At 34.1% G+C, this 24501-nt stretch overlaps 1 protein-coding gene across 1 annotated transcript; it reads right to left on the bottom strand.

The window, feature by feature from the left end:
• Window positions 1-14357: 14357 nt before the first annotated feature.
• Window positions 14358-20152, bottom strand: LOC149536403 (uncharacterized). Its single transcript, XM_089802965.1, has 3 exons — window positions 19389-20152; window positions 16192-16261; window positions 14358-15266 (listed from the first exon to the last, which is right to left on the bottom strand). Exons 1-3 carry the CDS (start codon window positions 19834-19836, stop codon window positions 14672-14674), a joined length of 1113 nt encoding a protein of 370 aa, XP_089659091.1. The 5' UTR covers window positions 19837-20152; the 3' UTR covers window positions 14358-14671.
• Window positions 20153-24501: the final 4349 nt, after the last annotated feature.

The raw sequence follows: 24501 nt of genomic DNA, 5'->3' as shown, positions 1-24501 counted from the left end.
AAAACATCCTTTTAAATAAATTAAATAATCTTATTTAATTAAAAGAAAATCTCTCTTTTAATTAAATAGTTTTATCTTATTTAATTAAAAGAAAACATCCTTTTAAATTAATAAAATAATTTGATTTAATTAAAAGAAATCTCTCTTTTAATTAAATTATCTTATCTTATTTAATTAAAAGAAAATGAAGTCTGATAATGCAAGCTAAAAACGAAGTCTAATAATGCAAGCTACATGGAAACACAAAGGTGTACTTGCAATAGAGCAACTATAACATAGGATTTTGTGTTCATCATTCATTGGAGAATGTTAAGGAACTTATTTTCATCATTGGGCCATTATTAAGAAACATCAAAAAATCACACAATCATCACTAGTCACAAGCACAACTATGAAGATATGAATGTGATTTATATTGGATTGGAACGTGGAAAGATTCTAACATAAGCATCAAATACATAAAGGTCAAGATGACTTCGATGTTAACTTACCCAATTTAATGTAGCAAAACCAAGCTCGCTTCAAGGCATAGATGTTGGGATGACCATTAGAATGGCTATGCAAAAACAATCAAGGATGATGCTTCAAATCTCCTTAAGTGTTTCAAAGGGACAACAAGAGACATTCTAGAGTTTTAAGATAACACCCACAAGCAGAAAGCAAAGAAACATATGTCCTATGTCCCAAGTCCTCTGGCTATGCATATCAAAGAGACTTTTTAGACAATAACATTTAACAAAAATCAATAACAGACAGCACACAAAGAAACGATCATGACATAGATCAAGCATTAAGTGTTTGTGTTTAAAAATATAAGTGTGTTAATTGATACTAAGTTATGAGGATAAGGATCAAATTCTTACAAGTAGGTAAGATCACATGACAAAATTGGGGAAGACCAAACCAATAAGTGTTGAAAAAAATCAACATCAGGGTTGTATTGAAAAATACAGCTGGGGTGGTGTTGAAAAACACTATTTACAAGGTGTCCTAAAGACCAACACATCCAAGAGACCAAAGTTAACACAGTTATGCCCCCTAGACAAATACAAAGACCAATTCCAAACCAATGAAACAAGGACAAGGAATGATGGAGAAAGGCTATGTGTCAAAGACATGTGCTAAGAAATAGGAGTACAAAGGCCTCAAGTAGCACATTTTTCCAAGTTTTCACCACTTGGATTTTATTGCATTTTTTTCATCATTATTTTTGTGCACATAGCTCTAAGTTGTGAGCTTTTCCCTCTTACTTGTCTTTTTAGGGATTTATCCCACATTTCTCTTGAGGATGCATTCCTCTCCTCAGTTTCCTTTATAAGGATACCTCTCCTTCTCATTTAGATAGATGTTACTTGTTATAGTATTGTTATATTGTAGGTTTGGAGAGCGATTTTGGAGGAGTTTGAGCTTTAGGGATTGGACATTAGAGCTTCATTGCAACTGCTCTCTTCTTATCTTCTTCTCTCATGTATCCATGGCTTCCATCATCATGCTTCATCCTTACATTTTCATATTAGCTTAGAGTAATATTTACTTTTATAGATTAATCTTGCATTGTTATTTCATTTCATAGATTAGATTTCATTTCTTGCATTTCTTTGTATTGTTATCATTTAGATTAGCTTACATCTTCATTTGCATGCATATTTTGATATTTTAATCTCTCATTTTATGGTGTACTTGCATGGGCACAAACTAGGTCAAACTGAGGGCCTACATTACAAACCCTTGCACTCCATGAATAGAAAGTTAGTTTCCATTTGAGACCTCATTCTTGAGAAATCTTGGATACAATGGCTCATAGAAGTGTGTCAATATTTTAGCACATATTTTCTGGTGCCCATCATGGGGCAACCCACCTTTACATGTTGATTTTGGCTATCTTTGGAGCTAGCCCCCTTGTGTGGATCTGTTTGGAGATGAAAAACCCTAGATCTTAAAGATATCATCATATCTCCTAAACGGCTTGGTATTTTGGTCTAAAATTTTATTTTCAAGTTGGAGAAATATCAGAGAAGCTTCACTTAAAAATTCATAGTTTTTTGAGCTAATTTATATTTTTTATAATTTTTTCTTGGTTTTCATGAAAAAACATTTTTGGGCACAAATGAGGTCAAACTGAGGGCCTCTATTACAAACACTTGCACTCCATGAATAGAGAACTATGGATTGCCATTTGAGATCTCATTCTTGAGCAATCTTGGATATAATGATTCATAGAAGTGTGTCAACATTTTAGCACACACCTTCCAGTATTTAATCACAACATTTTTTCTATCATTAGTGTCCTTGCACAATCCATGATAGATCAATTCCTTCTTTCTACTATGCCATTCTACTAAGGTGTAGCAGGTGTTAAAACTTGTCTATTGATTCCTTTCTCATTGCAGAATTCATTGAATTCATTAGAGATGAATTCTCCTCCTCTATCTGACCTTAAACACTTTAGTTTCTTTCATGTTTCTTTCTCTACTCTAGCCAAATACCACTTGAACTCTTGAAATACTTTTGATTTATCCCTCAAGAACATTACTGTCATCATCCTAGAATAATCATCAACAAATAAAATAAAGTACTTATCTCTAGAGTAGCTTTCTATGTCAATGGGTCCATAAAGATCTGTATGAACAAGCTCCAGAACTTCTTCAGAATCATAGTTCTTTCTCTTGAAACTTGTCTTTCCCATCTTACCAATTTGACAATTCTTGCACATGTCCATGTCAGCTTTCTTGAGGCTTGGAATGCATCTCGAACTTTTGTTCTTGCTTATGTTGACCAGTTTATCAAAATGCACATGACACAACCTCTTATGCCATAACCAACTTTCTTCTACTTGAGCTAGGAAACATGAACTTTCAATTAGATCAAGATAGAATAGATTACCTTTTTCTTTTATTTCTAGTCCCAACCAAATTTTCTTTTCCATCTAGTAGCTTGGCCTTACCATTCATGAATTCTACCTTAAATCCAATGTTGTTCAACTGTGCCACACTAAGTAGATTATGTTCCAATTCTTCAACCTAATAAGCATTATCACATCTAAGTTCATTTTTCAATGCAATGCATCCTTTTCCTTTTACATAACATGGTTCATCATTGCCAAAGATGACACTTCCACCATCATTGTGTTGCTAGTTTTCAAACTTTGATTTATCACCAGTTTTATGGTGAGAACAACAACTATCTATGATCCATGTATCATTCTTGCTAACATTATCACTTTCATCATATGATTCATATTTAATAGCAATATAAATCATTTCATTTGCATCACTACTATTAGAGTCTTTTGCCATATAATGAGATGTCTTACCTTTATCGTTGTTCTCTTTGTTGCTTTTGAAATCTTTCTTGCCTTTGTACTTGTTGTACTTCTTTTATTTGTTGCCTTCTTTTTTTTGGACACTTTGTAGCAATGTGACCAACTTCTTCACAAGAGAAACATATTAGAGGTATTTTACCTTTGTACTTTCCTTTAATTTTAGGAAATCTCTTTGCAAGGAATGCTTCAATGGTTTCAAGATCATCATCAGAATCTTCTTCATCTTCACGATTAAATGGCTTTCTAGATTTTCTAGCTTTCTTTATGAGTGATATAATGTTACTAGTGTTAGGAACATAGTTATCATAGTTATCCAACTCCAAGGATGCCAACCTTCCCACTACTGCATCCAAGGTTATATCATTTTTGGGATCACATCTCTTCTCTTGAATTGTTGAAAATCTAATTAATGCATAAATAGGAACAAGAGTTCTGAGTACCTTTCTTACTATTGTCATATCATCTATTATTCCTCTTGAGGCTCTAATTTCACTTACATTGGCTTTAATTCTTTCACTGTATTTTGCAATATTTTCATCTTCTCTCATCTTCATTTGATCAAATTGACCTCTAAGACTTTCTACCTTGGCTCTCCTTAGATTTTTGTCTCCTCCATAGATAGCTTTTAGCTTGATCCACGTCTCATGAGCAGTATTACAATCTTTGACTTCATCAAATTTAGCATAATTGAGAGCAGAGGCAATGGCAATCATGATAATGTTGTGATTCTTCATTTCTATGATATCTTTAATAGTCATAGTTCCAATAGGTGCCACATACTTAGTGTTCAGATATTTCAAACCTAAGTCTCCAATGGTTGCCAAATGTAGCTTCATAAGTTCCTGCCATGCATGGAAGTTATCTTTGTTTAGGAATTTCCCTTCTATAAGACATCATTGATCTTTAGCTTAGGTCCTTGAAACCTTATCTACAAGCACCAAACACTCTGATACCAATTGTTGGAAATGTAAGAGGAGTAACTAAGAGGGTAGGGGTGAATCAGTTACCACAAAAAAAAATCTTAGTCCCTTAAGATGTCAGTACAAAACAAAACCAAACTCAGCTATTGTAAATTGATTAGCATTGAATCACTTAGTTAACATAGTAACACTTGGTTTACACTAAGAATGACTATCACTCGTTAAACACTTGCTTAGTACTGAATATATCCATTGTTACTTGTTAACATTGAACTTGCAAATCTTATGATATTAAGTGTGATAAAATTTAATTAACTTAGTTATAGAAACATAAAACAAATAACATGAACACATGAGACACCAAGATTTAACGTGGAAACCCAATTTGGGAAATGACCAATTGCAACTAGTTAGAGTTTTTCACTCTTATGAAGTGATTCATGTTAGGAATCAACCCTATTAAAGGTTACAAAACACATCGTTAGGTGTGACCTTGTTAAAAGATTTATATCACCATGTTAGGAGTGGCCTTGTTAGAGGTCTTTAGACACTTCAAGTAGAAATGCCACTTGTTAGAGGATTTGGAAAATAGTTGTTAAGCTAACTTTGTTAAGAGATTTGATTCACTACTACAATTATTAGAGAGTAATAATGAGTTGACCTGATTTCTAATGCAACTAATTTCCTGATTTTAGATCTCTGTTCTAGCTTGATTACTTGATCTTCTTTGATCATAATGTTCTTTGCAGCTTGCTGAACAAGGATGCTCTTCTTATCCTCCTAATATGCTTGCTCTATTCATCTTCTTCTATTCCACACTTTCACATTTCAATTCTCAACTTGACCTTATACTTATATGAATTACATTGTCAAGTCGGCTTGAACATACTTATAAATATTTAATAATCAACCCTTGAGTCTGCTAGAACAAACAAATTAATCCAATAGACTCAATAAACTGATATAGAAAAATCCTTCGTTAGCCAACCCAACTCGGTCAACACTAACTCAAAAAAGGCTTTTCTTTATTAACTAAGTAAGCTTGGTTAACCTTGCATCTTGAACTGAATTTCCTTTGGTAACCGAGTGAGCTTGGTTAACACTAGTTCCATGCCAACTTCTCTTTGGTGCTTGAGTGAACTCGGCAAACACTATCTTCTATGAACTTCTCTTGTGCCCAAGTGAACTTGGTAGACACTATCTTCTAAACTTGGTTAACACTAGAACGCTTGGTAGACAGGAAACTATCTTCATCGCCCGAGTGAGCTCAGTAGAAACTGATTGGTAAAGACATGACATTTTGTGTAACATCAAAGACAATATACAATTAATCAATTTTTTTCAACAATGATTACACTACTAATGCAGTTAGGGTATTGAGTATACAAGGGTTTGTCAATTCTATTTGGGTTGAAGATTCGGAGAACCTAAGATTTAAAAAGGTTAATGTATTTAAACCATTTGGAATAATCATAATTTGGATGGATAGTTGGCAATAAGTAGTAACTATGTCCACTTCCTAAAAAGTACTTGGTGAAGACAAATGCTTCTAGAGAAGTGTGGTTACAAAGAATAGGTAATGTTATTGGTTTTAGAAGTCATATGATATTGAATTGTGATTTACATAATGCAATTTGTTTGGAAAGAAGTCATATTTGCAATGCTTGAACAAAATATATAGATGTATGTAGTATCTTTTTGTTATAGAGGATTGAAACAAATAGACATGAAGAAACTTGACACTCGATTAATTTACTATTGATTTTTTGAAAAAATATCTATAAATATTGATATATTTATCCATTAGTAGTAGTTTGGGTTACAACCTTAAATTAATGTCAAAAAAGTATTACATCATTTGAATATTGATATGCTTTTTGTGTGCATGGATGAGATAAGTTTACCCCAATCTCATATGTGAAGCTGAATTTTTGGGATAGTAGAAATTCTTGTGTAATGAATATCAAGTGATATCATGGATCTACTTTGGCATGGCATGTTATTCACTTGTATATGAGCTTCTAATGTAGTTTTGGGAAGCAAAAATTGATGAGCATTGCTCTAGGCTCGTGTTGACTCTTATACTAGGATGAATTGGCAAATAGTTTTGGTAAGTTGCAAAACTTGAGGTGAGTTTCAAGTATATTGGTTGGCTCAACCTTGAGGCTTCACTTAGCTTGGTACTATAGTATTCCAATTCAAATATCATTTGAAGAATTCATAATCACATAATTAGAGGTATGTCACTCATAGTATGTATTATAATTTAAGAGCATTTGTAGCAATATGGGACTATATGCAATGATGTTCAAGGCATGGTGATGTTATATAGAATCTTAGAGGTATTGCTAGTATTGGTTTAGTATTTATGGTGTCTATTCACTTTAAGAGGTCTTTTCTATGCAATGTATGGCATATGGATGTCATGGTATGATAATGAGATGGTTGTGTGACTATCAATAACTTACATAGTAGTGGTTTCTATTCCATAAAGATGGATGTGCAAAATTTGGATGAAGTGAGTATTTGATGTGTTATTCTAAAAAGTTGAAGTCTTGTTTGGAGGTTGTATTTTGTTGATAAATATGGGAGACTACAAAAGTGGTATATTATATTAGATGTTTCTTTCTTGGAATATAGAATAGCTAATGTTCATTTAATAATGGGGCCCACATAGTATTATATTGTGTATGTATGTATGATGTGTATTCTTTGATGGGCTTCCTAAATTTGTATCAAATTGATCATAAATGGGGATGACTAGAATCTAGTGTTCAAAGTTGCAATATTTTAAATATGTATGACTTATAGAGATGTGTCTTATACATAAGGAATTTAAATATGGTACCATGTGTACTAAAACCACAACTAATTGGATGAAAAATATATTGAATTAATTATAACTAAGTTAAAAGATTAATATAAGGGATTAATAAAATTCTCAAAGAAGGCATTCTCTTCTAAGGTGAAAATAAGAAAATAGGCATCCTTGATAATATTTAACTTAAAGAAAGAATATGGATGAATTTAATAAGCATCAACTTCATATGTCCAAATATAGTCCATATTGAGGATCCATCAACAAATCAATTTGTACAGTTATATTAAAGTGATTGGACATAAGATATACTACGTAATCGATAGTTTTTGTATACAAGTATACTACCGTAGTTGAAGAGAATATTTAATGGAAGATGGAATAAATACCTAGATACTCTTAAGATGCAACATAATCCATATCTTATGTGCATGTGGTATCATGTTACCATTAATGTCCAAGGGGCATGGTTCAAACCTACCATCAAGGTCATTAGCACAACCTAAACACAGTAGAAAAATATATAATCCATGACTACCCATCATCACGCACCATTTAAATTAAACTACATGATGTTGATTTTTAAATTGATTCAATCTTATAGCTCACTCGTCCTATTGCACTCACAATCTAACATGTTGCACTCCTCTATGTCTAATTCAAACACATGACCCAAGGCATTATTCACATAATCAAATTCAAATTGAATTGACACACCTCATAGGTACAAATTTTACCTTCAAGTTGTCTTCCCATTTCAATCTCTTCGCCATAACCTTTTAGGAAAAAAATGCTACCAACAAATTGATGTATGTGCTAAGAAATTATCCAATACAACTTTAGGATCAGTTGTAAATAAGGAATCAATTTTAGGAAACAAACTATGAATGTGGGGTCAACTTTCTATCTCATTCAAACTTTAATTATCTTAATTCAACTCTCTCAAAAATCTTGATATTGTGTTGGTTTAAACTCAATTACCTAACCTTCTTCTCTAGCTTTGGGGATGTCCTTTCCTTGAACGAATCAACAAGACTATAAGATTCTTTCTTTGGGTTGATGTTGCTTCTTCAAATTCTAGTTTCACCACCTTTGTATGTAGCTTGGTGGACATTGATATTTCCAAGAATCATTTGTTGAGATGTTATCCTTATGATATAGGATATACTTTAGACTTTCCCTGTTAGTCTATGAGGTTCTTCTCTTTCAATGCAAAAGATTGTTTTTGATTGGTCACCTCACTTTTCGAGTGCCCTTATTCATTGTTAGTTGGCTAGTTTAACTACTTGGTGGAAGAATGCAAGCCCTGATCATCAATTTTCCTTATTTGAAGGTTGTGAAATTCCTATGACTTCATAAGATCTTGATAGTTCATCTATGGATGGCACAACTTCATCGCGTCTTTCATTTCCTTATGAAATATCTACTCTTGACCTTGTGTTGTCTATTGCTCCTTTTGAACCTAATAATTTTGGGGAGTGTTTTGGTGGTTCCACTATTCCTTGTTGACATTTGGTTGCAATATATCACATGTTTTCTTTGATTTGATGTTCTTTTTGTTATTGATCACTCTTATTTGTCTTGTGTGATGGAGCAAGTTGAGGTGAAAGTAGAGGATTCTCCTCGTGTATCACTAATTTGAGGATCTTAAATGATATCCTAGAATATTGTCCAAAGAAGAAAGAGAACCCTTCATAAACATGTTCTTGTTTGTAATACACACATTTTGGATGTTTAATCAACTACAAAAATGCCTAATGTGATGTAGGCAACTTCTTGGTTCATTTTTTGGTTGGTTTTTGTGTTGGGTAGATGTTGTATTGAAACAACTTGGTTGCTACTATGTTATTTACAAACCTTTTTATCCAGTGATTTCTTTTGAAGAGGATTCAAAGCCTTCTTTAAAAATATTTTACTCATAATGAAAAATGACACGGTTTGATACCATCATAGTTGGGTACCCTTGAAATTATACTACTACATAAATACAAGATTGAAGGGATGAGCTTACAAGAGAGTGGTGGAAGTGACAAATAGTGTATCCCTTAAAACATGCGGTAGAGAGACAAACTAATGGCCATATATCTTATGTCTAGAAGTTTTTTTGGTTATATAGAATACACCATACAGCTACATTTGAATGAATGAGTGAAAGATTTTAATAACATCCACAAGGCAAACACAAGCTATGGGACCCCTAAATAGTACACACCTAGAACCAAGTGCCAAGACCTTACGCACTTTGTAACTTCTTTTAAATTTTCTCTACCACAGCGAATTTTGATTACTAAGTTTGTTGTTCTAACTAGCTATATTTGTTTAGATAAAGTACTTAAATTTTCCATTACTAAGATATCCACATAGCTAGAATGATTGTCATGTACACAAGGCATTCCATGATGTAATGTCTCTCTCTATCACTCTCTTGATATATCATTTTTCCATTCTTCCTTAGGTACCATGCATCTACATGTTTCGCACCTCAAATAGTGAGAACTAGTCTTGAGCTATAAGAAATTTCTCGCTCCATTTGATGTTTTCTCCTATGTATGCTTTTACCTCATGGTCTCCCATGGGGTTAAATTCTTTGATATATAGTAGTATTTTTTACACCTCTTGTGTGCTGACCAAGTCACACACTTGAATTTTTTTCCAACTTTTTTTTTCCTCATTGCTATTCAACAATCATATATGTTTAATATTCATTTTTTTCATCCATTTATTGTTTTGTTTCATTCATATTTTTCTTCCAAGTCTTTCATCCATAATCAAATTAAGCCAACTGTATTTTTCCACACTTACAGTTTTTTTAAATAGTTATACTTTAATTATAGGACTATCAATATGAGTTGAAGCTACTACATGTTTACTATCCATAATTTTGGTGTACAGCTCGTGCAGATGCAATATATCATCACATGATTAGTTCATTTAACATCTCTTTATTCAAATATCTACTTTTCATTCAAACAAGATGTTTTGACATGCATAATAAGTTAAATAAAAACAAGAAATAGCCCTATAATTCCAATTATACTTACAATTGTTGAGGCATTCTCAATCATTGCATCATAATCAATTTCTTAAGCGAAAGAATAAGAACATGAAGAAACAAGAAATAAGAGATCAATTTAAAAAAATTTAGATGTAACCTATAAAAAACCACAAATAGACAAATCCAAAACAAAGTGAATCTACATGATTTTGTAACGTAAACCCTTTTTATGAACTTGAAGCATTTTTTATGTTGTGAAAAGGGAATACACATTAATTTACAATGACTTGAAAGAATGCCTTTTAACTTGAATATAGTTCTTGTCTCCAACTCTCACTCAAATGATTCAACTTTGTTAAATGATTTCTCGGAATGACTATTTTAAACCCAACCCTTTTGAGTTTCATACGCTTCACAATAGTATGAGATTGAGAAAGACCTTTCTTCTACCTTTGCTATAACAAACTATGAAATTTTACCATCCAAGTCCTCAAATCATGGAAAGTAAAGGCATTCTTCCATATAGACCCTATCCATGTATGCAAAAGGGGTGCTAATTAGGACAAGATTTGCTAATAACTCCAAGAGCTCCAAAACCAACACCAGACTCGACATAAGAGGAGCTATCAACTAGGGAGTCAATGGCATGAAAAAGTGATTTTGATATTTAACCTTTAGTTTGATACTTGTTATTTAGCTGGTGTTGTTTGTAGCAAATTGATTAAAATTGTGCATCATTTTAATTCATTTCAAGTGATTTTGATATGAAACCTGCAGTTTGATACTTGTTATTTAGCTGGTGTTGTTTGTAGCACATTGGCTAAAATTGTGCATCATTTTATAATTCATTTCGATGTGTTGTTTAGGTAATCCCAATTGTATTTGTTCCACTACCAAATTCATTCATATTATGAATTTAAACCCTTTCAATCTCATTATAATCAATAATAAAAATAATCCGAGTACAATTGGCATCCAACATGATGCTACGCACAAACATATTGGCAACCTAACACTCCATCCTAATAGTAAAATCAAGTTGGTTAATCATTTCAAATATTTGTTCATGTTTCTGTGAGGATAGTGGCCTCGAGACCTCATTCACCTACCAATTGAAAGGGAACCCTAGAGAGATTGCAGCACTCAAATCAATTTGTATACTTGAAAACCTTGATTTTACGATTAGCAAAGGGCACACCAGTGCAATTTAAAAGAAACAAGATCTCGAGAAACAAAATAAAATCAACAGATGTCAGGTGGCTAACTAGACTGGCACTCCTAAATTTGATAACTTTTAGGCATCAACCACAATTGCGCACACCAAAGAGATTGGTACACATAAATCAACCAAAATACTCTCTAGAAGGCAGCCTTTCAACAAAATGAGTTCAAGCCCTAGCACAAAATATAAGGGTGACATATAGGCATTTACTAATGATAAAATAGAAATCGACGATAACAGACCGACCTTCGTAATATGGCATGAAAGGAATATGCTATTAATTGATCACCATGGACTACCCTTCAAAAGGCGTCCTCAAAGGAATATGCTACTATAAAGGCATACACTAGTCATCATTGAGAAAGGAATGTGCTGTAACATTATTCTAAACCTATGTTCCCGACGTTTCAGGGACGGGAACGGGTATGGGATGTTCCCAGTCGTCCCTAAAAAGAAAGTGAAAAAATGTAAGAGACATCTCGAAAACTTGAGGACGCTTAAGGGAAAAAAAAGAGACGGCCAACCGTACTCGGTACAGAAAGGGGACATCATTTGGGAACGCCTAAGGGAAAATTTAAAAAGTTTAACATAAGAACATATTTTAAAACCTCCAACTTGGTCAGCCAAGTTGTCGCCACCTCTCCAAATGCCCTAAAAGGCAGTAGAGGCAAAATAGGAACAGCAAGCTGCTTCATTTTTCTTTTCTTTTTTTATATTGAAAATGAACATAATTAATGATTAATGATTATGATACATTGATACTTATTACTTTATGGCAGCCCTCTACCTTTTGGGCCTATGACTTTGGGCATATTTTGATTTTGATTTTCAAATTTATCATGTTTATCATTATGACATTATGATATTGACAATTGGTAATGTTCATTGTTCAGTGTTCACTGATATTGATATGCATTTTGACAATTGAGTACTAAAATCGAATATTATTTCCTAGATGTCATTCAAATGTTGTATGTTATGGTTCTATAATGTTTAAATAACATGATCATATGAATGACATGTATGTTTGCAAATTTCAATATATCTTTTAAAATTTCCCTATATATATAGCCGTCCCCGTTTGCCGTCTCCCCATCCCCAAAATCGCCAAAAAAATTTGCTATCCCGAAAACCCATCTCGCCGTCCCCCGCCATCCCCGCACCAGAAACTCAGGGGAACTTAGTGAATCTGAACAATTAATTTCTAGTTAGAATTAAGAGTGATTCCTATGCATTAGGTGGTAAAAAAACACAACCCTCGTTTTGTACTTGACCTTTATAATAAGTGCAAATCTGATTAGACTGGATTGGATGTCCCCCATTGAACAATATAGAAGACATGATAAATGAATCCTGTACGCTTCCAAGGAATGTCTTAAACACCAGACTCCAATCTCACTTTTTATATAGTCTAATGAAGCCAGACTCATTTTCCAAATTTAATGAAGCCACTTATCATTGTTTACATAACCTAGTGCGTCTAACTTTTATCTCTACGTTCAATCATGTGATATTGGATACAGCCTATAAAGAGGTTGTATTTGAGTTTGCATCTTGCATGGGTCGGTCATTGTACAATTGAACATCATATTATCAAGGATATTGTGGAATTAACTGCAAATACTCCCTTCTCCATTCTAGACAAAGTGGGCAACACATACAAAAGAAAATTTAGATTCATATTTCCCATATAAGAACGTGTAAAATTTCTGCAGAACAGTAAGATCACAGGATATAGTCTTCCCAGTCCACATGGTACCAGAGGACGTGTTAAACCAGCATCATTAGTAACGCTAAAAATGTTCAACCAGATGCATACCCGAATCCTGCAATCCTAGGAAAAAAAGGTAGAACGCCATTCTACTTTCAAATATTCCAGGCACATAACTGGACACAAATTCAAAACGCCATTCCCCATATACTGTAGGCAAATATAAAACTGAATTCCCCGGGAATGGAGAATTTCATGATGAATGCAGTGCTGTTTATGCCTCACAACCCAAGATGGATTCCACTAGGTCTACTGTATTACAGAATCCATGGAAGTCTACTGTATCTACAATGATATGGAAACCATGTGAGGCTCTGCTAAAATCCCTGTATTATGAAATCCAAGGAAAACCTACATTTTCAGAAGCTCGGTCTCAATTTAAATAACCAATATCTATTATTCTTAAACAAGATAATTTTGACATCTTTTGAATATGATTCAAGCACATCAAATCTAATATAAGGACCACATAAACATTTTACAACAATTAACACAAAATTGACACCACCAACACACTTCGATAAACTCGCACAATTAATATTAGAAAAAACATATAGGCATATCTATTATTCCTAAGCACGTTAATTTTGACATCTTTTGAATATGATTCCAACACATCAAATCTAATATATGGACCAGAAACATTTTACAACAATAAACACAAACTGACACCACCACCGAATTTTGATAACACAAATAATACTAGAAAATACACAAAGGTAACAAATAATATTAGAAAATACACAAAGAATTTTGATATACTAACACAAATAATACTAGAAAATACACAAAGGTAACACAAATAATATCAGGAAATACACAAAAGCATGTATTAGAAACCAATAAAATAAAATAATTCCAAATTTCACAAAAATTAAAGGAACATAATTTACACATGCATACATCTATTACACGAGAGTCAACAGTCATCAGAGTTTCTTGAATGGTCAAACAAAATGTCAATTTAACATAAACTGTATAGTAAACATAATGCTAAACAAACGTTATTATGTCCAGTACACAATTTATTCAATTATAAATGAATAGCAAATTTAAACAATAGTAGACATTTGTGAATCTTTTGTAACTAATCACATGCTTGTTTCTGGGCCAATTTGGCTTTAATCGTTTAACACTAAAGAAAGCAAACTTGCAAACTCGTGCCAAAGAAACCTGTCATGAAAATGGCGAAGTTGTTATAAAATCATATGTACCATCCATAAACACTAGACCCCCTTCTTGTCCAGTCACTACATGTCATCTCATTTCTCTCAAGCCAGAATTAAAAGAATATTGTGGTACTCCAAGATTAAATGCAAAACTGAAACATTATTGTCAGAATACAAAATCCAAAAGATAACAAAATGAAGTAGAATTGTTTATCCAAAAAATCATTTATCATCTACCACATTTAATAGAAACACTAAACTAACGAGTACACTGCTCCTCAACCTCTTTGGAACAAAAGTGTCCTAACACTACCTTCCTTAATTTATGTAAACTACAGTTCCCAATAGCAGACATTTGAATTGGAGTACCACCATCTTCTTGTACAAAACATGTACTTGCAAATTTGTGGTCATGCAGTTAAAACTAGAAATCCATTAATGAATTGCTATATTATCAATACACCTGTACATTATTACCATTTATGGATCCAGCTGGTACTGTTCCTTCGGTGCCTCCAAACTGAGAAGAACTGTCTACAGGCATATTATAATTTGGCACAAAAGCCGTATTAGCCACCACACCTGGCGGAGTAGGCTCTCCATAAGTCTGTGTATTGTTGGAGAAAGTGTTGGCAGGATAGGTAGCTGAATTTGCATATCCTGTTGCATCTGCATAGCCTGCTGAGTTGGGGTATGTTGGTGGAGGACCATTGTTATACATTACAGGAGCACTTTGCATGGGAACTTCATTTGTCATCGACCTGCTTGGCTGACGAAGATTATTTGAGGGCCGCAAGTCATTTTCTCCATGAGCAAAGTGACATTTGTCTCCAAAGCGGCAACCTTCAGGAGTGTTGAAACGGTTGCACAGTCGAGTTTTATAACCATTAACAGTCACACTGGGATCTCCAGATGGTCCAGGCTGTTTCCTTGGTGGTGGCATCACATTGTTAGGCATAGTTTGAACAGGAGCCAGACCAAGAGCATTGATTCCTCCTGGCACATGGTGTAAAAAATGGCAACTTTCACCATATGGACATCCAGATGTGCTGTAACAAGAAGCAAGAAAGATGGTAAATTCAGTGACAAATTATATTATATACCTCAAACTTAATTATGCCAGATATTGACGTACATAATGATAACTAAAAGAATGAGATAAACAGGTTGAGACAACATTTGTCATCGGGATAGTTGTAGAGGCACAACCAACCAGTACATACATTTTTGGCAGCTTCCATTCATCTCAGGACAGTTTATTAAATATTTAACCAAAGATGTTATGATTTAGTTGGCTTCTTAGTAAACTTAGATTTTACGACTATTTATATTGTTTTGCAACTTTTTCTTTCATGTTGCAGCAAAATATCCCAAAGGGAACCTCAAAAAAACTAATCGTTTATCCACCTGAATCCATCAGAATAGGTTTGTTTAGGTTCCACTCAAAGAAGTTCTCCCAGTTTCCACTTAAGAAACTATTCTTTTAGGTTATGCCAAATGAAGAAAAGTTTGATTCTTTTAGGTTCTTGAAATGAAGAAAACTTGTTCTTTTAGATCCCGCTTAAAGAGAACATTTGATTAGGTTCCACTTAAAGAAGAGAAACTATTCTATTAGGTCCCACTTAAAGAATCTGTTCTTTTACGTTCCACTTAATGAAGCGGATACTTTGGGCACTACCAGACCATGTACCTGATATCAATCATCAGAACTTCAACACAGTCTGACACATGAATCACAGAATAAATCACTTGCCACTGAAAGCTGATCTCAAAGTAATACTGCTGCCTTCAGAGATTTGCTACACCTGAAAGACAAAATACTAGTACAGTTCAAGCTCTTTGGACTTTCTATATCTTCCTTTTTATGCCTTTAATTTAGGGTGTTTAGCAGGGTCTTCAGCTTATGTATGTGTGTCAAATATTAGCATGGACTACAAACTGTACGATCTATGCAGAGGAAAACAAAAAACAAACCTGAAGAATTTCATACAAGGTTTTGTCTTGTTTCCAGATGAAGGCATTTGATGACCTAGCTCCCTGTCATCTGAGAATAAAGTCATAAAAATTTGATCATCATCAATACATATTTAAAATAAGCAAGCAACCACATAAATTCAGGAGGTTTATGAAGTTAAAAACTTAAAAGAACAACTTAAGACAAAGGGAATAAATAAACATGATAAAATTGTAACACAACCACAAGTCCTATCATGGTACTTCAGTCAATCACACATTCCCTTCTGAACCTACCTAGGACAATACCAAAAATATAGAATTATAAATCAATACAGAAACCAAGGCAGCCAGAGTTCCTTGTCAATTATTTGAAAAAATGAACACACACTAAAAAGGAAGGTTCAAGTTTCAGAAGGTTCATTTAAGTTACCATTTCATACCTAAAAAATCTCCTTCACACAAATTTTGTAACTGTGAATACTAATCATAAGTAGCAAAATTATAAAGTAACATTCTACGTGAAAGTTTCTTGTAATTTGCTTCAAGAAAGTGATATGTATACCAACACCAACCAATGCATATTCAAATTTCTTGATTGCATGAGGAAATCAGCAATCAAAGAAATAATCCACTCCGTATGCTCAGTTTTGCATCAAATAACTAAAACTTCTACCAAGCTGCAACAGTATGTAGAAAAAGCCTAAAAAATAAAAGCTCAAAACAAGCAATTTCCTGGAAATATGACATGATAAACATTAAACAAATCATACTGATGAATAGAACTTTGAATTAGCCACAGGAATGTGCTTTTTGTAAATGCCCTGCGAATTCACAATCTTACTGACCCTTGTTATCTAGTCGTGAGCATTATCACAAATCAGCATAACGGATTCTATATTCCAAATCCTGAACCATCCTGAAAATAAATAATGCCTATGCAACCCCTTTCAACACTGACTGTGGAATGCAAGCTGAAAAACTTGATTACATAAGCCAAGTTCTAAGCTTATGAAGTTTTAGTGCACGTTTTTATGTAAACTAAATGCATGTACACATACTCACAATGCTTAACATAGAGGCAACAAAAAACATGTCTTGTCATAAGCACTTCATCTTAGTGCAGTTTTCATGTTGCAAAACCTAAATCATTTTTAAGGGCATCAACAGAAAGATTAGCAATTGTCACCACAAGGGCGTTTACCTGATAATCAGGACTTCCAAGAGTTCTCACACACATCAGAACTATTCCAATTCAGGGATGCTTATCAAGCAATTTTCCAAAAATATTAATTCAGCAAGAGCACACAGTTGAAATTCTTGATCACTAAGTTACCATATTTGCTGCCCAGACCCAGAACTTGAAAGACAATTCGCTCAGCATTCGTACTCGGTTCAAAATCAATGCAAAGTCATCATTAGACTATGGAATCCGCTTCAAATTGCGCACGGCAGGGCCCTGTTTGAATTTGTGTCGAATTTGAGTGAATGTTGGAAACGACATTGATCCCAGAAAGAAACGACATTGATCCCAGACAGAATGAGGAGCAGCTTTTGTCACTTTGACTTTTCAATGGAGTTTTTTAACTTTGTTCGTCATTCCAACCCTAAAACAACAGAATTATTATATTGTTTTTGGCATTCAGTATTCATATTACACAGCGTTTGTATTGCATGGCAAACTCTTCAGAATTTTTGCATATTAATTGGCAGGTCTCTTTATCGCACAGGAGCAAAAGCACGCCACAAAAGCATACTCACGGCACAGTCTGGGTCTAGCAACCATGCACAGCAGAGTCTTAGAGCATAACACGGCTAGAATCTTAGAGCTTTAACATTTTAGTTTTGTAACACAGGTCTAGCAACCTTACACAGCAGGCATAGACATTTCTAACAACCATACACAGCATGACGGCATGTATATACATTTATATATTTATTTATTTTAAACTACTCGTACGGATGAACCCAAAATGAACCCGAACCCAACCCCAAAAAAAAGAATTGGACAAATTTTGAACCCGCATCCATACCAACTGGTAACTTAGCTTGACTACATAGCCAAGTTCTAAGCTTATGAAGTTTATAGTTTTTAGTCTGCGACTACAAAAATTCACAATGCTTAACACAAAGCCAACCAAAAATCAACATGTTAGCATAAGCACTTCATTTAGTGCAGTTTTCATGATGCAAAACCAAAATCGTTTGTAAGGGCATCAACAGAAAGATTAGTAATTGCCACCACCTGAACTTTTAACCTGATAACTTCCAAGAGACCACACACACATTAGAACTACTCTAATTCAGGAATGTTTATCAAGAAATTTTTTTAAAATATCAAGCACGATTGGAAATCATAGACTGATGAGAAACAGGTTGTCAGGGAATGACTGAGAAATACCAAATATGCCTTGCAAAACAAATATCTGAAAAAGACCACACTTTGCTTGATAAGGTTCATGAAAATTCTAAATCAAAAATAGCTTATGTTCCACAAGCATCCAGAAATGATAGATAATCAATTAATGGGCATCAAACAACATATGACAAAACCATTTTCTGAAAAATTCATATTGCATCATGTAATGAATCCAAGTGCATTGCAGCGAAGTATTTGATAGATTGTCAAATATAAGAGTTCCAAACCATCAAGCACAAGTAGCTTCCTAAAAGTGACGTGAAATGGATTACAAAGGAATGACTAAGAATTACTAAATACCTCTCGCAAAAAGTTGTTAAAAAAATGGTAAGGTGTACAATTTCCTTGACGAGGTTCGTGAGATTCTAAAGCATAAATAAATTATATCAAGAAGGCATTTACCCTTAATAGATAAGCAACATTTAGGGTAGCAGAAAAGAGGTGAAAGACAACAGTTTTCTAAAAGCTCTAGAAGGATTGCACCGTGTAATAAGTATATCAGTGAATTGAACAAAGCCACTAAACAAATTGCTAAACGAGATATACATTTTGCCAAACAATCTAAGGCGACTATAATCTAAGAGTTGTCCTGGTAGGTAGGTAGACATTTAATCAAATTCCTAAATGCGGATGATAGCTTTCCAAAGCTCTACGAGAGCTAAACATTTGAGGTAAAATCGCTTTTGTTAAAAATCGTTCAGCCATGAAAATTCCATCCATGAGGAAAAAACAAATAGAATAAAAGCTCAGCTTCTAAAACGTCGAAAAAATTAACAAGATAGCGAAGCAAAAAAGTTACCTGTAGGACCATGTTTGAAGCGACAGTTAACACCGTATGGACACCCATCTGGAGTATTATAGCGCCTGCACTCCAAATCACCACTTCCATTATAACCCTGATTCTGCTGTTGAAACCCCCCTCCAACGAAATCGCCCCCATTACTCTCATATGATCCAGGCCCACCCATGTATGGACCTGCAGTAGCCGGAGGGAAAGAAGAACCCATGTTAAGAGCCCCCTCATTAACTCCTTGGTTAGGGTTAGGGTTTGGATTTGGAATATAATTGTTCATCCCGTGGCCAAGGTTAGGGTTTGGATTAGGATTTGGGTTAGGGTTAGAACCAGTACTGTAATTTACCCCAGCAGCAAGATTGTTAGCCCCAGGGGTCCATGGTAAGCCATTTCCTGCTGCAGCTCCTGCTTCGTAGCCGCGCGGTTTCTTCATCATAGGTTCGAAGGCATCCATCTTACTAGAGGAAAAAAAAAAACCCACAAAATCTTTATCTAACAAAGTAAGACCCAGATGAATTTTCTATGCCAAAGAAAAACCCGGAGAGTTTTTCTCTGTAAGAACAAAAACCCTCGAGCACTTTCCGGATTCAGTGATAAACAGCGATTGGCTAGAAGGGTTTTGTCGAATAAGTATTAGACGAGTAAAATGGCAGAATCCCAACTGACCAACAACTAAAACGGCAAGGCAGACACAAAATTTGATTATTCGTTCACTGTCAACAAGCTCTGCTTGGCCAGGAAAAGTGGCAATTGTTGGAACCAAATTTAACAGGTAAAGTTGTAATGTATGAAGCTTTTGAAGCTTTGGAACTGGACTAATGCTGACGTATGAGGAACAAGGTGCACGGTGTATGAATTTTTAACTCTCGGGTTTGGATAATGTTTACAGTATTTCTTTGATTTGCCCAAATTTGGCTTAAAATGATCCACATAGTAGGGTGGGTTATTTGAGCTCTCTAGCGAATGTCAATTTTTTTTTTCAATTTTTTTAATTCTTATTATTATTTAATAAAATCTAGTTTCCATTAAAAAAATTAAATAAGATGAAATGGAATAGCATTTTTAAGTTTGGTTGGTGGAGTTTTAAACAAGTGCGAGAAATGGTATATTATTGCAAGTCAAATTGTGATATTGTTATCAGGATTTATTGTGGCATATTATGACGGTTAAGTTATAGTGTTTAAGATCTAAATTTTTGTGGGAATAATGTTTCAAAATGTTTATGTTGGGGAAGAGGACCATATTAATACATAGTTCTAATTAAAACTGTTTATCTCAAAAAATGATCTAAAAAATTGTATAAGATTGTCTTAATTCTTTTGATTTGCTTACAAATATGTCATACCCCTTCTTCTTAGATTGAAGTTGTGATCTATATAGCTAACTTGTTGACTAATAAATTCAACGATTTAAGGAAGGGGTTAGCATATACGATAAGATCCTAAAAATGTGCTTTGTTGAGCTCAATAAAATGAAGTTGAAGTCTTTGGTATTGACTAAATTGTATTATTAAGAGATGAAAAAACTAAAAGAAAAAATTTTAAAACGAGGTGGAAAAATAGAAACGATGGAGAAGGACCTTGAGAAAATCAATACATATTGAGGAGACTAGTACAATTCAATAAGTACTCCATAAAAGGCAATAAAGCATTTTAAGACAAATTAAAACTCTAATCTGCACTTGATTAGGTTAAACCTAACATGAGAAACTAAGGGAGCAAGGCCAGGGTAATGAAAAAAGTAAAACATAATTAGTATGTTGTGATGGACAAGCATCTTAAAATATTGTGAGAAGAGTGAGATTGTACATAAAGAGAAAAAGAAGACTCCAAATGACTCGTGACATAGCCTAAACCATAGAGTGTTAGGACGAGTGAGTCGTTGTAATATCCCCCATCTTTTAGGCCCTCAGTGGAGTTCTTAGCCTTTCATTCTCTGGAGGCTAAGGCTGGGGTCCCATGGGCACCCGCTTGCTTAAAAATAGAGCGGGTGCCGCTAAGCTTTTTTAGGAACATTTAAAGGGGAGTGGTCCCATGAATTTTAGATATAAATCTACTTTTAAAAAATAGCTCCTAAATTCAAGGAAGCGGGTGGTCCCATGAATTTGAAAATGAAGTCAGCTTAAACTTTTAAATTTATGATAATATATTATTCTTTTTAAATTTTTTGGCTAGATTATTTCACTTTGGAGGAAAAATGAAGGGTAGGTTCTTACCAAGTGGCAGAATTCTTCCCTAAGCTAGTGGGGCTATTTCCAACCCCACCCCATTTTCATCTACTCAACTAAAAAGCAAGTGCTCCTAATTAATAGGAAAGGATTCAAAAATAAGTTTTAGCCCCCACAAAAAATAATGGAACCCCTGCCTCAGTGGAGAAATAAGGAGGAAAAAATTAAAATAAAATCAATAAATAAATAAATCTAAATATAACTTTATCTTTAATTAATTTAATTTTCTAGAAGCACAAGTAATCATTGTATTGGAAAGGGGGAAGCTTCTAAAGAGTCCAATTAAATAATATTATATTTCGTTCTAGAAGGGTGAAGGAAAAGAATAAATAGAGGCGAGAGTTTCATTGCTAAGCATCCATTATTTGATTATTGATTTTTTTGAGATCTAAGCAAGGGTTTCAGCATTTGCCACCAAAGAATGAATGTAATGTCCCCATCCTTTTAGCATCTCAATGGAGAAATAAAGAGAAGTTGACTAAATTAATTTCTTATCAAGTCATTAAATAAATTAAAATTAAAAGGTGACTTTATATTTAATTAATTTAATTTTCTATAAACACAATTAATTATTGCATTGCAAGGGAGAAGCTTCTAGAGAGTGCATTTTCTAGAAATACAACTAATTATTGTATTGGAAAGGGGGAAGCTTCTAGAGAATGCAATTAAATGATATTTTATTTCCTTCTAGAAGGGTGAAGGAAAAGAATAAATAGAGGTGAGAGCTTCATTGTTAATCATCTAATTATTGTGAATTGCATTTGATATAAACTTAGGAGAAGAAACTAAGGTTTCTGATTTCAGTTAGCCATTGGAGAACGTCAACTCTTCAGTGTTGCAACCATTTGAGGTGGTGAAATATCCACTGAATTTGGCATTCAGGAAAGCTTCATTCTAGAGTTATATTTGTACTTAAATTGGAGAATACATTTTGGCTGCTATAGTATGCATGCACGATGCCGCGCTACAATATTTATGTTTGATTCATCTCCATTCTTGGGCATCACTATTATCAGGTTCCTCTTGCAACTATTAGTAGTTAGCATTGTAATTTTTTAGGCATATGATTTTGTTGTGATAATTCAGAATCAGATTTTGGCATTAACTATAGTCATTATTGTAAGCCCATTTGTCTTGGCAAACTCATAGCAACATTGTACATGAGAATGAATTCAATAAAGGAGATACATGTTGCATACCATTTATTTGACGAAATGTCCATCTAATAGCAGATATGACTAGCATAATAGTTGTATGTCAATTGTTTGCCAAAATGTCAGTTGGCTGTAGGTATGCATTCCATATCTAGTCTCCATGCATATGCATTGAAAGTACCAAAAGAACTACACTTGCATATTAGTTCATTGTAAGAGGCATTGTAATATCATTTGCGAACATTATAAATTTCTTGACATTAAAAGATAACATACAAGTGTTTGACAATATTCCTTGAGCTAAAATCAGTCAATTTGGGCAATGGATATTACATTGGTATTAGAGCTAAATCTTGCCATCCTGAGGGTTTAGCAATCACAAGCTACCTGGGGTTGGCTCTCACAAATTTTGATGCAGGAGCATCCAGAGGTATAAGGGCAATCCTGTGTCACCCAAAAAAATATACTTAGACTTAGTTTCTGTTTCATCTATTTTCATTTTTGGATACCCATTTGGGTCAAATAAAGGTTCCAACTCTCACCGTCCCACTATCAGTGTGCTAGAAAATCCCAAAAAAATAGGAGCATAATTGGGCCATCATTTTGGTGAACTAGAAGATTTGAATTGGCTAGATGAATGTAATTGTAATTTAGAGCATTCCAAAAAAAAATCAGGTCAAAAGGCCCTACGGTTTGAAAGTCATTGCAATTTTTTGAGTTTTGAAAACCTCTTAAGAATGCTTCAAAGTCAAGTTAGGGGCATTAAATGACCTCAAAAAGGGCTGAAAAATGGGGGACGAGCAAAGCTTGTCCATAAGGCTATAGAGCGCTTCAAGAGCTTTCTGAAAATGTAAACAGTTCATCAATCGGAGCTACGGTTCAAAAGTTATTCCTCTCGAAAGTTCAGTTACCGTTTCTGGATTCTTCTAGATTTGCACTGACTTCTAACGCAACTTCTGGAACCTTCTATTTGGTCAATGGATGCCTACTAGCACTTTCTAGAATGTACTCCTAGTCCTTCACCCTCCGGGGTCTATTTAAGGAGATTTTCGACATTGTAAAAGGCAGTTCGGAGTGGAGTTTGAGAGGAGGTACTGAAAGGAAAAATTATCTCCAGGTTTATGCTATTGTAAGCCCTTAGGGCATGTTTTGAAATTTATTTTCTTTGTACTGTTTGTACTAGCTTATTTTCTCAATTAATATAATTTCCCCTTTTCTATTGTGTCCATTCTGTTATTGGGTTGTGTCCCCATCAAATTTTTCACTATCAAGCGAGCTTTGTTTGATAGGGGACAAGATTTTGACAGTTAGCCAGATACCATGGGTGACAAGCAAGAGCATAGCCCACCAAGAGACAATTGGAATGAGGATCAAGAAATAAGGGAATTTTATAGAGCAATGATTATACAACAAGAGCAGATGGCTCAGGATTTCCAAACATTCACCACCATGGTTGAGCACATGAACCCATAGGACAAACGAAATCAGGAACAAGGTGTAAGGAAACTTGCAACAAAGAATATAACCATTTCCACATAACCCATAATAGATCTAAAATAAACACAGAATTAAAATCCACATGCAAGAGAATAGACAACATTCACACAAAAATGTGACACAAGATATACCCTGGGAAGGAAGGAAAAACCCAGCTTCCAAAAGTATCCATCACCATGTGTTATTCAACAAAAACACCATTGCAATACAACCATGGAAGCCTTCAAATCCATAGCCACAA

The sequence above is a fragment of the Cupressus sempervirens genome, chromosome 10 (genome assembly GCF_028749045.1).
Source record: "Cupressus sempervirens isolate cs-2001-9-10 chromosome 10, ASM2874904v1, whole genome shotgun sequence".
NCBI lineage: Eukaryota > Viridiplantae > Streptophyta > Pinopsida > Cupressales > Cupressaceae > Cupressus > Cupressus sempervirens.
Note: the sequence above shows the minus strand (reverse complement) of the source record. Positions and strands in the feature narration are given on the sequence as shown.